At 41.5% G+C, this 18,347-nt stretch overlaps 1 protein-coding gene across 4 annotated transcripts in view; it reads right to left on the bottom strand.

The window, feature by feature from the left end:
* Positions 1-1,538: 1,538 nt before the first annotated feature.
* Positions 1,539-18,347, bottom strand: part of LOC119059877 (charged multivesicular body protein 3) — a 100,649-nt gene continuing 83,840 nt past the window's right edge. For 3 of the 4 annotated variants that reach the window (XM_053664651.1, XM_037159731.2, XM_053664648.1), the window contains 3 exons: positions 13,912-14,033; positions 10,827-10,941; positions 3,098-3,624 (listed from right to left, as the gene is read on the bottom strand). In XM_053664651.1, coding sequence (XP_053520626.1) covers positions 3,470-3,624; positions 10,827-10,941; positions 13,912-14,033 — 392 coding nt within the window. In that variant the 3' untranslated portion in view covers positions 3,098-3,469. Of the gene's footprint in view, positions 2,799-3,097; positions 3,625-10,826; positions 10,942-13,911; positions 14,034-18,347 lie in introns of those variants that run through there. The other variant, XM_037159732.2, reaches the window with a different exon arrangement.

Below are 18,347 nucleotides of genomic sequence, written 5' to 3'. Positions count from 1 at the left end.
CAAATGAGTCATAACCTCCTCTCCCTAGAAGCTCTGAGACACATCTTGAAGGGGCCTAAGAACAGTGAGCTGTGAGCGCCCAGGAAGGCGTCTCTGACAGCTGACACGGGAGGGGGAGTGACAGGGAAAGTGAGGTTACCATCTACCCAGAGTAAAGTGCTGGGTGATTACCATAAGCGAGGCAGTGCTTTAAAAAGTAAGCTGTGTTTAAAAACAAAACAAATAGGTTGGTGGTGTGGAATGCTATTCTGAGTACCCTTGAAATTGATTTACTGTGAGGGCACCAAATAATTAAAGTGGGAAGAGTGGAAGCTGGTACCACTGGGGCTGGACCTTTGTTGAAGGAACTTCTATTGCAGTTGTTCACACCGTAATTCCCTTTCCCAGATCGTGGGCCCTTCCAGGGCCAGGAGAGTGTCTGACTCACCTTCGTTTCCAGTGACGTCCATTAAAGTACTGAGGGGAAATGGAATATTCACATGATAAGGAGCCAACAATGTTCTTTCCTCTGCCTCCAAGCAGGAATGGAGAATACAGAACCTCCTTAGACAATTAAACCTCACCCTACATTGAGATCATTTTACTTGAATGGCTGGATCAGTGGCTGTCGGTCATTATTTGTTCTGACTGTCCATCCACCCACCTGGACAAATTCTGATTATCCACATCAGAATGAAAACGCCCAGAAATGAGGAGCATCCTTTAATTCCAGTATCACGTTGTGAATAAACTAGCCAGATAAGTGCAATCATAAAACCACATCCTGTCAACATGTCAGTTTTTCTCAACTTCATTTATAGATTTAATGATTTCCTAATCAAAATCCCAGCAAGTTAATTTGTGGACATTGACAAATCAATTCTGGTGTTTATATGGAGAGATAAAAAATACAGACTAGCTGACACATATGGAAGGAGGAAAATGAAGCTGGAGGACGGACTCTGTCTGACTTCAACACTTACTATAAAGGTACACTAATCCGCAGTTCGGGAGACGGCAGTGTGGAGAAGAACACTGGGGAAGAGCAGGCAAATACAGCAATGAAACGGCACCAACGGCCTAACACAGGCCGGCATGGACAGGACACTGATCTTTGACACGGGAACAAGGATACTAAAATGCAACGCAGATGGTCTTTTCAACAAATGGGACTGAGACAACTGGGCATCCACGTGCAAAAATAAAAATCTAGACAAAGACCTTAAAGGATTCACAAGAATTAAGTCAAAATGGATCACAGACCTAAATGTAAAAACAACACAATAAAACTCCTAGAACATTACATAGGAGAAAGTCTACATGACCTTGGGTGTGGCAATGACTTTGGAGATTGAACACCAAGAACACAATCATGGAAGTAATAACTGGTGAGCTAGACTTCATTAAAATTAAAAACTCTCTTATGTGAAAACATGAAGAGAATGAGAAGACAGCACAGATTGGGAGAAAATATTGGAAAAAGGCTATTATCCCAAATACACGAAGAACTCCAAAAATTCAATAGTAAGGAAACAAAAAATCCAATTAAAAATGGGCAAAAGACCTAAACAGACTCCTCTCCAGAGAAGATATACGGAGGACAAAAAGGCACCTGAAAAGGTGTTCGGTATCATGTCATCAGGGGACTACAAGCTGAAACAATGAGACGCCAGCGCACAGCCGCGTGCACGGCCGAGGTCCAGAACGCTGCAGCCCGAGTTGCCAAGGACGCGGAACAGCGGGAGCACTCACGCGGTGCTGCCACCGGCGCAAACCGGCACTGCCACTCTGCAGGACAGTTTGGCGGTTTCTTACAGAATGAAACATACCTTTACCATATGGTCCAGCAGCTGTGCTCTTTGGGATTTAAATGAGTTGAAATACGTCCACACAAAAACTTGCACATGAATGTTTACGGCTTTATTCATAATTGCCAAAACTTGGAAGAAACCAAGATGTCCTTCAACAGGTGAGTGGATAGTGTGGTACGTACAAACACTGGAATATTATTCGGCAATAAAGAGAAATGAGCTACTAAGTCCTCAAAAAGCATAAAGAAAACTTACATGCATATCAGTAACTGAAAGAAGCCAATCTGAAAGGCTACACACTGCGTGATCTCAGCAACAAACGTATGTCCGTGGTGCAGGAGGGCGGTGGTTATGCTACGTGGGCAAACCTGCGCACATGTTGGGACAGGCAATACTTGGGAACTCTACATTTTCCACTCAATTGTGCTATAAACTTAAAACTGCTCTAAAACATGTTTACTTAAAAAACAAAGTGTATCCTGAAGATAAAATCAGGAGTAGTAAGATCATCCCTGGATTCAAGATTTCCACTTTGCACGATGAGACTAGCAGGGCCTCACTGCAGCGACACTGGAGACGCCAGGATCTCTACGCAGTCTGCGCCAGGCAGCCTGTGAACGAGTGGCTGGGTTTTTTCTGCCTGATTTACTACACGTAAGACTTGGACCAGAGGTATCTGGGTCGAATCCCAGCCGTACAAGGAGAGCTGTTTTCCTTTTTGGTTGATTGGATGAGATCACATATGTCAAAGAGCTTTATAAACTGTCAAACACACATATGTTCTGCTACTGCTGAATTACTTACAAATGTAACTTAGGAATATTTCAGATGTGTGAGAGTTGTTTATAATGCATGACCACGCCATGTCTCTCACTGGTCAGCTCCTGGCTTTGAGAAAGCACTTGTGGGCAGGCCCATATCCCATGCGTCCAAAACAACCGGCCCGAAGCAGGGGCAGGCAGTCAGAGAAAGTGTCCTCATCTCATAGTTGTCTGCTATGGGTGCGACCTGCAATGGGAAGGAAGGGAGGAAAAGTCCCCTGACTCCCTCCCCATACACACCTCTCAGGCCATAATATAGCCATCCAAACAGGACAGAGTCAAAATCCCCAATCATCTTTTTAGTTGAACAGATGTCAAAAAGCACAAAATGGCTCCCATACATCGTCTGAAGGCTGGGGAGAAGCACCCACAGAGAAGCCCTTTCTTCTGAGCTTCCAAGTCTCACGCATCTCTTTCCAAGGCCACATATGAAATAATTTGGAATAGCAAACACCTTGAAAGTTCATTGCACATGACAATCTAAAATAAGACCAAGTGTTAAAGCAGAAATTTATTAAAATCCATTTATATAGTGTTTTATAGACCAAAAAATGTACAGTCTTCAACATTCAGGCAATGAACTCCATTCTCAGAAGTGCTTTGCAAGAAGACCAAATTCTTTTGCCCTCCCTCCAAAAAAGGTACTTCTGTTTATACTCCTGAAAATGATGTGTTTATTACACCACCTCTCAAGAACAATCCCCCAAACCTCTGTGGAGTGAAGAAAACCATTAGAATGCAAAGCTTCATCACAGAGGTATAGTGCAAGAGATACATAAATGGCTGCTGTTTCAGAGGAGTGTGTGCACACCTGGTGACAGGCCATGAGAAGAGCTTGAGGGCCCAGCTGGGTGGCCCCTAGCTGCGGAGCGTGGCCAGCCGGGACTGCATGGCCTCCAGGGCCTCCTCCTCCTCCTCCTCCTCCTCCTCATCTTCTGAGGCGGCTGTTGCTCCTGCAGGTTCAGGCTCTGGAAGGGCGTCAGTCACTTTACTAGGCGCTTTGCCCAAGGCCCCTGAAAACAAACACAGTGAACAGATTAACAAAATATTGGTTTTGTTAATCCATCATCTTCCCTGCCTTTCATACCTGGATCAGTCTGTCAGAGAAGGGGCAATAAAATAAGCTGTTCCAGTGAGGTTTTGCTCACTGTGACAAAGATGCAACACCACCTTGTAATGATAACAAAGTTGTAATAACTGTAAAGAGATTCTGATTTTAAAATTTTGGTTCTGAAGCTCTTCATCTACATTCCTAAACAACATTGAATACAAAATTTTCAAGATTCATGAAGATTTCAAATCTAACTAAATTGTTTCTAGATCTTCATAAAATGTTTTTCTGGAGAATGGCATAACTAGTCTTTTTTTCCTCCCAACAAACTGAAACAAATAAACAAAAATTAAACCTCACCAATTATATTTTTTAATAAACACAAAATTCAGAAAATTCAGAAGTAAAAATAAAGACTTAAAACTTGACTTTTGAGAGGGCAGAGGAGATAAACGCTGTCCTCCCCCTCCTCCCACCACCAGAACTGCAATGGAATTACAGAACAGCCGTCGCTGAGACCCACCCGAAGTCTGGCTGACCAGAGTTCCTGTAACTAGGGATATAATGGAGGTAGGAGGGGTGGAGATGGGAAATGGGCAGACCTCACAATATATAGCCGTCCAAACAGGACAGAGTCAAAATCCCCAATCATCTTTTTAGTTGAACAGATGTCAAAAAGCACAAAAAGCACAAAAACCACAGTGTGGCAATGTCCCAGCCGCAGAGGTCCCTCCTGAGGAGCAAGGAGTCTTGGCCCCAAACTAGGCTTTCCAGCCTGGGGCTCTAGTGCTGAGAAGAGGAGCCCCACAATACCCGGCTGTGAAAATCAGCAGGGATTGTTTCTGAGAAAGACAAAGGGCTGCTAGAGGCCTAGGTGCTGATTGTAAAGGGCCCACTCACAGACTCACTCATTTACAAACTTACTTGCTCTATGGTCTAGCACAGCGGCAGTAGCTTGAAAAACATCAAGGACATACAGGGAGGAACTAAACTGATTGACTAACTTTAGGGTGAGGGGCTGCTGAGGTGCAACTCTTTCCATGGGACAAAAGTGCTAGAAGGTAACAAATCTGCACTCTCCTTTAAATTAGCTGACACTATTTGCCTTGCCTTAGTGACTCTGAAACTCTGCCCCACCCAAGTCTCTTGTCTGGCCTGAGCCTCTCCCAGCAGCTCTTCTACGCAAGAAACTTTCCTCGGCTAAAGCTACGGATTTCCCCCCAAACCTGCATACCTCATATAAGTAGTGGGTGCCCTAGACTTGCATTGCAGACTTTCTCAAAGGTCCACAAATCCCACATACGTGATAGAGAGCTGGCTTCAGTGTGCACTGTAGCTCCAACCAAGCAATTCCAAGACCAGCACAAATGGTGATTAGTCTCAGTATATCTTGTAACTCCCATCAGGTAGCCCCAAGCCTGATATAAGTGGCAGCTTGCCTGAGCTCACATCATGCTGCACAGCAAAAGGTCACAAGTGGCAGCCAGCTGTGCTCTGCAGTGTAGCCTCTTCCAAATACCTCCAAGACCAGCATGAGCAGCAACGAGATGCAGATCACTTTGTAGCTCCTACCAAGTGGTCCCAAGCCCAGCATAAGTAGTGTCTGACCTTGGTCTGCACCAGGGTCCGTAACGTTGGCCTGTACCATAGCCATTCCAAAGAGGCTCCAGACCAAACAAATCTGTGGCCAGCTACAGATCAGAGAAGACCTACTGAGCAGACCTACCAACCAGCTGTACAACCAGCATACCCCAAAGTTGGACTTGGCTGGGAACAAGTGATACCAGCTCTGTGGGATCAGCCCTTACAAACCCTTGTCTATTCTACTGATGCCCAGCACTCACAGCCACTCGGCCTGAGGTTCAACCCAGAGCATGGTCTTGCTAGCAGTATTTGGGACCTAACTACAACAGGAGGGCACACATAACCTGCACAGGGAACACCTCTGGAGCACCTGGCTCAGATGACCAAGAAGACTGTGCCTCTGAGCCCCACAGAACACCTTCTACATAACTTCACTCCATCAAGACTGGGAGACATAGCAGATCTACATAATACATAGAAACACACACAAGAAGTCAACCAAAATGAGCCACAACATGTGTCCCCAAAAAAGACCAGGACTAAACTCCTGAAAAAGAACTAAAAGAAATGGAGATAAGTAATCTATAACACACAGAGCACAAAACACTGGGTATAAAAATGCTCAATGAGGACTTTTGGTCAAGATGGAGGTGTAGGTAAACAGACTTTGCCTCCTTGCACAACCACAGAAAGAATTACAACTAGATCTCAAAACAAGTAACATCAGAACTGTCACAAAGTCGACCTGTATGGAAGTCTGAACTCCAAGGATTTAAAGAAGCCACATTCATCCAGGACGGTGGTGGGAGGGGCAGAGTTGCAGACCTGGGTGGAGGTGTGGAGATGCAGTGTGGCCCAGAGAGGCGGCAGTGGAGGCAGAGGGACAGATAATCTCTCATTCACGTGTGGCAGATAAAAATGGGGAGGCATACCTTGGGAGTAAGTAATCCCAGCTCCAGGCCAGACCACACAGCCTAGGGTTCCAGCACTGGGAAGATATATCCACATAACTTATGGCTGAAAAAACCAGTGGGGTTTGGGACGCCAGAAGGAACTGCCAGATTTTCAGAGACTCAGGTTAATGGGCCTGCATGGTCTTTGAACATATGCAAACCCATCCTTACTCTGAGATTCACCACCAGGGCAACAGTTGGAAGGGTGCCAGTCATGTACGAGAAGTGGGTGAAGAGACTGGAAATGGGGTGAGTGCTGGGCAAACCTCCAGGAGACAGGCAACGGCACTGTCCCCTCTCCGAACTCTGCCCTGACACGGACACAAATTACTGAAACAGGCTGCCCTGCCCTGGTGGTTACCTAAGGCTCCACCCCTCACAATTTACAGGTGCCTTTTCTACAATAGGCCATGCTACTAAGACAGGGAGTCAAAGAAGCTCTACCTAATACTCAGAAACAAACACAGGGTGGCTGCCAAAGTGAGGAGACAAAGAAATATGGCCCAAATGAAAGAACAGAACAAGCCCCCAGGAAAAGAACTAAATGAAACAGAGATAACCAACTTATCAGATACAGAGTTTAAAATACTGGTTGGTGATCAGGATGCTCAAAGAACTCACTGAGTACAGCGATAAGAGAAAGGAAGAAATGAAGGTTACACTAAGTGAAATAAAGAAAAATCTATAGGAAATCATCAGTGGAAGGGAGGAAGCTGGGATTCAAATCAACAGTTTGGAACACGAGGAAGAATAAGTACTCAACCAGAACAGTGAGAAGAAAAAAGAATTAAAAAAAGATGAGGATAGTATAAGGACCCTCTGGGACATCTCCAAATGTACCAACAGCAAATCATAGGGGTGCCAAAAGAAGAGGAAGAGAAAGAAATTAAAAACTTATTTGAAAAAATAATGAAAGAAAACCTCCCTAATGTGGCAACCAAGGAAATAGACATACAAGTCCAGGAAGCAGAGAGTCCCAAACAAGGTGGACTCAAAGAGGACCACACCAAGACATCACAATTAAAATGCCAAGAATTAAAGAGAAAGAGAGAATCTTAAAAGCAGCAAAAAAAAAAATGGCAGAGTTACCTACTAAGGAGTTCCCATCAGACTGTCAGCTGATTTCTCAAAAGAAACTGTGTAGGCAAGAAGGAACTGGCCAGAGCATTCAAAGTGATGAAAAGTAAGAACCTATAACCAAGATTACTCTGTACAGCAAAGCTATAATTTAGAATGGAAGGGCAGATAAAGTGCTTCCCAGACAAGGTGAAGCTAAAGGAGTTCATTATCACTGAGCCATTATTACATGAAATGTTAAAGGGACTTACTTAAGAAAAAGAAGATCAATATTATGAACATTAAAATGGCAACAAATTCATAATTATCAACAACTGAATCTAGAAAAACAAAGTAAGTAAACAACTGAGACAGGAACAGAATCATAGATATGGAGATCATTTGGAGGGTTATCAGTGGGATGGGGGAAGGAGGAGAATTGAGGAAAGGGTGTAAGGATTAAGAAGCATAATTGGTAGGTACAAAATAGACAGGGAGATGTGAAGAATAGTATAGGAAAGGGAGAAGCCAAAGAACTTATATGCATGACCTATGGACATGAACTAAGGGGAGGGGATTGCTGGAGGGGGGGTACCAGGCAGAGGGGGCAAAGGGCAAAAAACTGGGACAACTGAAATAGCAAAATCAATAAAATATATTTAAAAATGCTCAATGAACTTGGGAGAAAAATAGATGAATTCATTAAGAACTTCAACAAAGAGCTAGAACACATAATAAAGGATATTGATAGAAAATATAGAAAAGAACAAATCAGAACTAAAAAATATAGTAACTGAAATGAAAAATATACTAGTGGGAATCTACATCAGACTAGATGAAGCAGAGGATCAAATCAGCAATCTGGAAGACAAGGCGGTGGAAATCACCCAATTAGCAAAAGGGAAAAAAAGCAATTAAAAAAAATGAGGGTAGTTTAAGGGATTTCTAACACAACATTCTACATACCAACATGCACATTTTAGGGATACCAAATGGAAAAGAGAATAAAGAAAGAAATTGAAAACCTATTTGAACAATTAATGATGGAAAACTTCCCTAACCTGGCAAAGGACATAGACATATAAGCCCAGAAAGTACAGAGTCCCAAATGAGATGAACACAAAGAGTCCACACCAAGACATATCATGATCAACATGCAAAAAGTTAAAGATGGATAATCTAAAAGTAGCAAGACAAAAGCAGTTAGCTTCAAAAGAAGCTCCCATAAGACTGTCAGCTAATTTTTCAACAGAATCATTGCAGTCCAGAAGACAGTGACACAAAATATTCAAGGTGATGAAAGGCACGAACCTACAAATACGATTACTCCACCCAGAAAGGTTATCATTTAGAATTAAAGGAGAACAGTTTCAAAGACAAGAAAATGGTAAAGGGTTAAAACATCACGAAGCCAGGATTACTAGAGTTGTTAAAGAGACTTCTTTAAATAGAAAAGATAAAACATACGAATAAGAAAATACATGAAAGAAAAAAATCTCGTTGACAAAGGCGATCATTAAAGAAACCAATTATAAAACTAGTACAGCCCTGGCTGGTGTGGCTCGGTGGATTGAGCGCGGGCCTGGGAACCAAGCAACCACGGTTCGATTCCCAGTCAGGGCACATGCCTGGGGTGCAGGCCAGTTCTCTCCCTCTCTCCTTTCTTTCCCCTCTAAAGATAAATAAATAAAATCTTTAAAAAAAAAAAAAACTAGTACAGAGATTAGGCAAAAGTAGAACTATCATGTGTAATTATAAACATAAACTAAGGGTTACACACACACACACACACACACACACACACACACACAGGAGAAATAAAAAAATAATGACAAAAATGTAAGTGTGGCAGGGGTGAGTAAAACAAGTTATTTTAGAATGTGTTCAAACTTATGTGACTATCAACTTAAAACAGACTGCTATACTGACAGCTTGGTGTTTATGAAGTGCATAGTAACCACAAACCAAAGATCAGTAAGAGATATACAAGAAATAGAAAGGAATCCAAATATAACCCTAGAGAAAGTCATCAAAACATAAGAGAAGAGAGCAAGGAAAGAGGAGAACTACATGACAATAAGAAAACAGTAAAATGGCAATACCTACATACCATCAATAATTACTTAAAGGTAAATAAACAAAATATTTCAGTCAAAAGACACAACACAGCAGAATGAATAAAAACAAAAAACAAACAAAAAAAAACCCCAAGACCCAGATATACTGCCTACAAGAGACCCACTTCAGATGGAAAGACACACACAGACTGACAATACAGGGATGGAAAAAGATATTTCATGAAAATGGAAATAAAAAAAAACTGGGGTAGGAATACTTTCATCAGACAAAGTAAGACTTTAAAACACAGGCTATCACAAAAGACAAAGAAGGACATTTTACATACAATAGCTAAGATATGAAAAGAACCTAAGTGTCCAGCAACAGATGATTGGATAAAGATGTGGTACATATGTACAACAGAATATTACTTGATCACACACACAAAAATAAACTCTTGCCATTCGTAACAACATGGATGGACCTGGACGATATTATGCTAAGTGAAATAAGTCAGACGAAGACAAATACCATATGATTTCACTTATATAGGGAATATTAAAAAAAGTACATCAACAAACAAAATAGAAACAAACTCATAGATACAGATGAGAGGATTGGGATGATGGGTGGAAAAAGAAAAAGTACAAATTACTACAGTTACAAAAATAGTCACAAGGATGTAAAGTATAGCACATATAATATATATGTGGCAGATGGATACCAGACTTATCAGGATAATCACTTCATAAGGCATATAACTGTCTTAAGCACTACACTGTACATCTGAAACTAATATGATAGTCTATGTCAACTGTAATTGAAAAATAAATTAAAGAAACAGGAAAAGAAACCAAATAAATTTCATTAAACATCACTCAGAGGTAACTACTATTTTTCCACAGATGTGGTTTTTACATAAAAGTATGTATTTCCATAACAAGCCTTTTTTCCCTCATAATATATTGTGAACATGTTTCCATGTCAGTAAATAGATTCCTATATTATCTATCACAACTATAATATAACATAGTATTCCATGAAACATATATAACATAACTGACTCAACAAATATTCTGTTATTAGACATTTAGCTTATTTCAAACTTCTCAATATTCATAAGTAAGACTACTACAGATATCCTTGAGTTAAATCATTTAGCTATCCTTACTAAACCAGAAGCCAATCAATCTTCTGGTCAAGGGCTTTTGAGAGCTACTGCCAAATTACTTTTCAGAGATTCTACACCAATTTAGCTTCCAAATGTAGTCTGTGACAGCAATGTTTCTTTCACCTTTCCACTTTGGAAACTTAGGAATTAAATTCTTGATCTGTTTTAAAAAAGATGGTTATAGATACTGTGCTTATTTTTCAAGAAATAACTGGAATAACCTAAAATTTAAAATGTAGAAGGGAGTTATAGCCTAAAGAAAAAGCTACTAGCTAACTCGGAGAATATAGGAAGAGTGGCCATAAAAGGAGGCGAGAAAGGAGATGAAAGTCAGGGTCATACCTGCTGTAATTTCAAACAGAATTTTGTCGATTTCCATTTCTGCTGCTTCTTCCATTTCTTCCTGATCATCCATGCTTTCAAAAGTGTCCTCTAACATCTCTTCTATGATCCCAGCCTAAACACAGAATAAACCATGTTACTTCCAGCTCTTAAACCTGTCCCCAAAACACACACTTTAAGGCCAGCACCAAGTGAACTCTAATGTCTCCAAGTCCAGTCCACCCTTTGAGGGCTAACATACAAGAATGCTGGCCCCAGGAAATACTGGTTGCTGCCTTCTCTGCAGAAAGGCAAAAGGCCAATGGGAAACTGCTCTCTACGTTCAGCACCAAGCTTGGAAGTGGGCCTCTAATGGCTATCAGCAGAGCTTCACAAAGTAATTTCACAGTGTAATGGCGGCACGTGGGGAACAACTTGCTGACAGGTGAGTGTATGCCCTGATCTGTCCTGGCATTTGCCCTAACACTGTAAATATAATCTGTAAATACAGGATGATAAATACCAAGAGCAGGGTGGGGCTTCATGGGACCCCCAAAAGGCCTGAAGAGTACTTCAGCATGTCCAGGTTACAGCTAAGTAGCATAGGGTTAATCTGGCGGGTCTGGCAAGGATCAGTCAGTTCACCAAAGCGTCACCATCCTCTCCTCAGAGAACTGATACGGCAGCATTTCTGACCCAACAAGGTTAATGCCCACACTCTCTACTGGAAGCCGTGTGCCCGGCAGTCTGAAGCCAGCCAGTCAGCTCTCTTTGTTCTCAGGGTAGTGTGGCACCACGACACTACTAGAAAACATAAGAAAGCTGTTCCTGAACACTGGCCAACATCAGCACTCCCTACAATCTTCCTTGCTTAGCACTGTCCTCAGCTCCCAGAGACTGTATTTGTTTCTAAAGCAAAAGGTTGAAACAGCACCCTACAATGTCAAAAAGGAGGTGGGGGTGAATGGCATCCCTGGGCAGAAGAGGCAGGAAGGGGCTGAGCAGCTGTGGTGTAGGGAAGAAGAAAAGCACAAGTTCAGGCTTCTTGAAGCTGCTAGGAGAGAAAAATGCTGACTGTTTTGCAACCTACAAGAACTGAGCCCCTTACTTTGTACCCTGACATCCCACTGTTTCAACAAGCAGCAGGTTACATGTGGCAGCTCCAGCTCTGGCTCCCCTGCACTCAGACAGGCACAGCTCTCACTGACCATGTGATGGGATCACATTTGAAACAAGCTTTCTCCTGCCCAGCCATTCCACTCCCAGACTACTCAAGTGACTTCATGACATGAATCTAGCTAGTACCACATTGTGCCCATTCTCAGACCCATTGCTCCCAACAAAAATGAACAAACTAATTCACATTCCAGGTCACGTGGGTGGAGCCCTGTGGAAGTCATCTTAGTGCTGAAGGCCATGTAAAAGAGGTTATATACTGTTTAAAGGAGCCTCCTGGAAACCTGACTGTAACAGCCGTCCACACCCTGGGGGGAGAAGCTGCCATTCATTAACTGAATCAGCAACCGCTTGACAAATGCCTGCGCTGTGCCATCCAACAGGCCAAATGAAATGACTATCATATACCTGCCCTTGAGAAGCTGAACCTGCATTGGAGGCTTCAGTTTGCACCTGGGGATGCAGCACTGGATGAATTCCATAAATATTCATTATTTACAACATGAAAGCCTTCCTTCAGTCTACTATTTTCAGTATTCAGAAATTGTTGTGGAAATGGTCCCAGATTCTAAACAAGGGGTTCCTCTCAGAACATGATGGCTACCTGAGCTAAAGTGAGCAGGACTGAATTCATTCCAACTGGAGGTCGAGACACATCCACAAAACCCTTTTAAAGGGCATACACTCCTGCCTGGTTCCCTCCTACTGTTACTACCCAAGGAGTTCTCATCCCAAAGACCTGGGCTTTTTATGTTTCTTTTCTCTTCCATCAACTTTCTTCTCTAGTTCTTCTCTCCTATGCCCTAGAGATCCATATATAATTTAAGTTCATGAATGAAATTCCCTAGGAGGAAGGAAGACAATTTCTCTCTTTACAAATTACATACAAGAATTTGAGGTATACAATCTTGACTTGCAGGACACACATTTGAAGCATGAATTAGCAGCTGCACAAAGGCAGTTCCTATCACCATTTACTCTGAGGCAGCTCAGCAATAAGGTCAGACATCTGTGCTCCACCCTCTATCTGTTACTACCAATGGTACCTGTAAGTTACTTGGCAACTTCAGGACTCAATTTCCTCCTGAAATTGAATATGTAGAATGGGGATAAAAATACCCACCTCACAGGGTTGCTGGATGGACTTGATAGGACAGAACGCGTGATGCACCACTGTTTGGCAGGGGGCCCAGCAACAATACCATCCTGAGCCCCGTCCATCAGTATAGTCCTTACCAGGCCCCAGAACTGGGGATGGCAGGTTATCTATTGCTTTCTATTTGGTTCTCGGTCTCTCCTCTTCTAGTCTAAAACAGGCACCAGCAAACTACAGCCCACAGGATCAAATTAGTCCACTCCCTGCTTTTGCAAATAAAAGTTTATTGGAACACAGTCACTCTTATTTGTTTACATATTCTCTATGGCTCCTTTTACACTACAAAGCAGTGTTGAGTAGTTATACAAAGATGTATGGCCCACAAAGTAGAAATTACATTTAAAATCTATCCCTTCAAAGAAAAAACTTGCCAAAAGTTTGCTGGCAAGGGAGGTAGAAGGACCTCCTGTGCCAGCTTCACTAACATTCCCCTGGAGCAGGGAAAGGGCCTTTTCCCCTCTCTCCTTACTCATGTCAGAGCCTGTAAACCCCAGCTCCCTGAATCCTAAACCCTTGCTCCCCAGATCCCCCAACCTCCTCTGAGGCTCTGGGTACTTTTACTTCTTCTAAGGGGCAGGCACTCTGGCAATCTGACCCAATTTCTACCATGCTCAGCTCCAATGGTTTCAACCGATGTTGACAGCTGCTCCTCTGTCCTCAGTGTCTGGCAACAGTAGTCTGTCCATGACCACCTAACCCAGCCCTAGACCCTGCCACTTGCTGAGAGTGACACTTAGCGGTTCAGAATGGGATTCGGGGTTAGTCCCAGGTCACCTTCATCATCTCTTTGGACAGCTCCCGCATGGTGGCCTGGATTTCTGGGATCTTCACTAGACTCTGCATGGCCTTCATCACTTCTGTGCTCTTCTGCAGGGAACCTGCCACTCGCAAAACAGCTGAAAGAGAGAGGTAACAGTCAGGACTGCTCAACCGAAGGTGATGCAGGACAAAGAGTGGAACTACGAGCCATTCTGATAAAAGGGAAAAGCAGTATGTGGACTCCTAAAGCTATTTATGTGCCTGTGGAATACATTGCTGCACTAGCTGACTGAGAAACGGACTCTTCTAAACTGTGCTGCTTTGTTAACATTGGTGCAAATTTTCTGAGCCTGCACAAGTGGCTAATGTGGACAGTGACCCAAAGGCCTGCAGCTGACCTTTAGGGAAGGAAGCCAGCTCTGAATGGCCATGACACCCAGGTTAAAGTCCCATGTGGGAAGGACTTTGCCAGGGCCAAACTGAAAAACAGGCTTTAGGCTACCCAAGTAGTGCTCTTTACAAACCAGCCTACAGACCACAGCTGCTCTGTGATGAACCTGTTGCTGGTCCTCGGGAAAAGGAGAGAGGTCTGGGTAAGACAGAGTGAGTGCATGTGTCCCTGTAACATGGCTGCAGCTCCTCACTGGGGAAAACTACCTGTATTCTGAGATCATATGCATACATATGTATATATATAAAGTAGGCCAATTATTTTTTATCCATTCATCTATTGATAGACACCTAGGCTGCTTCCATATCATGGCTATTATAAATAACACTGCAATGAACATAGGGGTGTCTTCAAATTAGTGGTTTCGTTTTCTTTGGATAAATACCCACAAGTGGAATTGCTGGGTTGTATGGCAGCTCTATTTTTAATTTTTTGAGGCATCTCCACACTGTTTATCATAGTGGATGCACAAACTTACCTAGGGGTTTGCTTTTTCTCCACCTCCTTATCAGCGCTTGTTATTCGTTGAGTTTTTGATAGCCATCTGACAGGTGTGAGGTGACAGCTCCTTGATTTAAGTTTTCCTGATGATTAGTTATGTTGAGCATCTTTACACATGTCTGTTGGCCACCTGTATGTGCTCTTTGCTTCCTCAGGTTGTTTGCCCATTTTTTAATTGGACTGTTTTCTTGGTGTTAAGTTGTATGAGTTCCCTATATTGGATATTAAACCCTTACTGGATGAATCATTTATGAATATCTTTCCCCATTCAGTTGGCTGTCTTTTCATTTTGTTGATGGTTTCCTTTGCTGTGCAAAAACTTTTAGTTTGATGTAGTCCCATTTGTTTATTATTTCTTTTCTTGCCCTTGCCCGAACAGACGTAAAAGATATTGCTAAGACTGATGTCAGAGATTTTATAAAGATGCACATCTTCTCAAGGAGTATCTTTTTTTAAAAAGATTTTATTTATTTATGTTTTAGAGAGGAAGGGAAGGAGAGGGGGAGAGAAACATCAATGTATGGTTGCCTCTCATGTGTCCCCTGCTGGGAACTGGCCTGCAACCCAGGCATGTGCCCTGACTGGGAATCGAACTGCGATCCTGTGGTTCACAGGCCTGTGCTCAATCCACTGAGCTACACCAGCCAGGGCTGATGTCAGAGATTTTAACTGCCCACATTCTCTTCTAGGAGTGTTAGGTCTCACATTTAAGTCTTTAACCCATTTTGAGTTTAATCTTAGTATGGTTTAAGAAAATGGTCTAATTTCGCATTTTGCATGTATCTGTCTAACACCACTACTAGAACAGACTGTCTTTACCCCACTGTATATATCCTTGCCTCCTTTGTCGTAGATTGACTGACTGTAAGCCTAGATTTATTTCTGAGTTCTCTATTCCATTGCACTCATCTATATGTTTTTATGCCAGTACGATACTGTTTTGATTACTGTAACCTTTTAAGTATCGTTTGAAATCAGGGAAGGTAGTATCTCCTATGTTGTTCTTTTTCAAAAATTTTTCAGCTGTTTGTGGGTCCATATAAGTTTTAGGATTAGTTGTAATTCTGAGAAGAATGGCACTGATATTTTTATAGAGATTGCACTGACTGTGTACGTTGCTTCAGTTAGTAAGGAAATTTCACCAACATTAATCCTTCCAATCCATGAGCATGGTATATCTTTCCATTTATTTGTACCCTCTTCAATTTCTTTAATGTCTTATAGTTTTCAGAGTACAGGCCTTTTACCTCTTTGGTTAAATTTATTCCTAGGTATATTTTAATGCAATTGTGAGATTATTCTCTTAATTTCTCCTTCTGACTGTTTGTTATTGGTATATGAAAATGCAATAGAGTGTTGCATATTGATTTTGTATTCTGCAACTTTACTGAATTGATTTATTAGTTCTAATAGTTTAAACAAATTTTACTTACTGATTTTTAGAGGTAGAGGGAGGGGAAGTGGGGAGAGAAAGGAGGGTAGAGAGAGAGAGAGAGATAGAGACAGACAGACATCAATTTGTTGTTCCACCTAGTTGTGCTTTTCTTGGTTGCTTCTGGCAGGTACCCCGATCAAGGATTGAACCTGAAAACTTGGTGTATTGAAACAATGCTCCAATCAACTGAACTACCAGGCCAGGCTTCTAATAGATCTTTGGTGGAGTCTTCAGGGTTTTCTATATATAGTATCAGGTAATCTGCAAATATAGTTTTACTTCTTCCATTCCAATCTGGATGCCTTTTCTTTCTTTCTTTCTTTTTTTTTTTGTCTGACTGCTGCGCCTCGCGCTTCCAGTACTGTGCTGAATAGAAGAGGTGGTAGTGGGCACCCTTGTCTTTTTCCTGATCTTAGAGAAAAAGCTTTCAGGTTTTCACCACTGAATATAATATTAACTGTGGGTTTACCACATATAGCCTTAATTATGCTGAAGTATGTTCCTTCTATGTCCACTTTGAGTTTTTTATCACTAAAAACATTAAATTTTATTAAGTGCTTTTCTCCATCTCTACAGATAATCGTATGATTTTTATCCTTAATTTTGTTGATTCAATGTATCACATTAATTGATTTATGGATGTTCAACACTCCTTGCATCTCTAGGATAACTTTCACTTATCTTGGCATAAAATTCTTTTAATGTATTGGTGAACCCAGTTTGCTAATATTTTGTTGAGAATTTTTGCATCTGCGTTCATCAAATATATTGGCCTGTAATTTTCTTTCTTTTTTAAAAAAATATTTATTTATTTATCTTTAGAGGGGAAGGGAAGAGAAGGGGAAGGGAGAGAGGGAGAGAAACATCAATGTATGGTTGCCTCTCGTGTATCATCTGCTGGGAATTGGCCCGCAACCCAGGCATGTGCCCTGACCAGGAATCGAACCATGGTTGTTTAGTTCACAGGCCTGTGCTCAATCCACTGAACTACACCAGCTAGGGCAGTGTAATTTTCTTTTTTTGAAATGCCCTTGTCTAACTCTGGTAACAGGGTAATGATACCAAAGAAAAGAAAAGTTTGGAAGCATTCCTTGTTCAATTTTTTGGAAGGAGAGGTATTAATTCTTCTTCAAATGTTTGGTAGAACTCACCTGTGAAACAGTCTGGTCCTTTCATGTGTTGGGAGTTTTACAATTACTACTTTAATTTTATTACTAGTAATCATGATATTTTGATACCTTATTTCTTTCAAAATCAGTCATGGAAGGTTATAAGCTTCTAGAAATTTATCCATTTCTTCTAGACTGTTGAATTTGTTGGCATTTAATTGATTGTAGTATTCTTTTTTTATAGATTTTTTTGAATATTTTATTTACATATTTTTAGAGAGAGGGGAAAGGAAGGAGAAAGAGAGGGAGAGAAACAGCAATCAGTTGTCTCTCTCACTCTTCCAACTAGGGACCTGGCCTGCAACCCAGGCATGACTGGCCCTGACTGGGAATGGAACCAGCAACCTTTCAGTCTGCAAAGTGGCACTTGGTCCACTGAGCCACACCAGCCAGGGCTAATTGTAGTATTCTGTAATGATTCTTTGCATATCTGTGATGTTGGTTGGAACTTTTCTTTCATTTATGATTTTATTTATTTCAGCTCCCTTTTTTCTTGATGAATATATCTAAAGATTTGTCAATTTTGCTTATCTTTTCAAAGAACAGACTGTTAGCTCCACCAATCTATTGTCAATTTTCTAGTTCCCCTAGGTATAACATTAGATTATTTATTTGGGAATTTTCCTGTTTCTTGCCATAGGCCCGCACAGCTATGAAGTTCCCTTTTAGATCTGCTTTTATGGTATGCCATAAAATTTGAAAAGTTGTGCCTGTACTTTCATTTGCCTCAAGGTAGTGTTTGATTTTCTGTTTAATATTCTCTTTAAATGGTTGTTTAGTAGCAATGGTTGTTTAGTCTCTGTGTGTTTGTCTTTTCCCAGTTTCCTTCCTGTACTAGATTTTTATTTTCATGCCATTGTAGTCAGAAAATATGCTTCATATAATTTTAATTTTC

This window comes from Artibeus jamaicensis, unplaced genomic scaffold (genome assembly GCF_021234435.1).
Source record: "Artibeus jamaicensis isolate MK-2021 breed Jamaican fruit bat unplaced genomic scaffold, CSHL_Jam_final contig_384, whole genome shotgun sequence".
In the NCBI taxonomy this organism is placed as follows: domain Eukaryota; kingdom Metazoa; phylum Chordata; class Mammalia; order Chiroptera; family Phyllostomidae; genus Artibeus; species Artibeus jamaicensis.
This window is presented reverse-complemented; position numbering and strand designations above follow the sequence as displayed.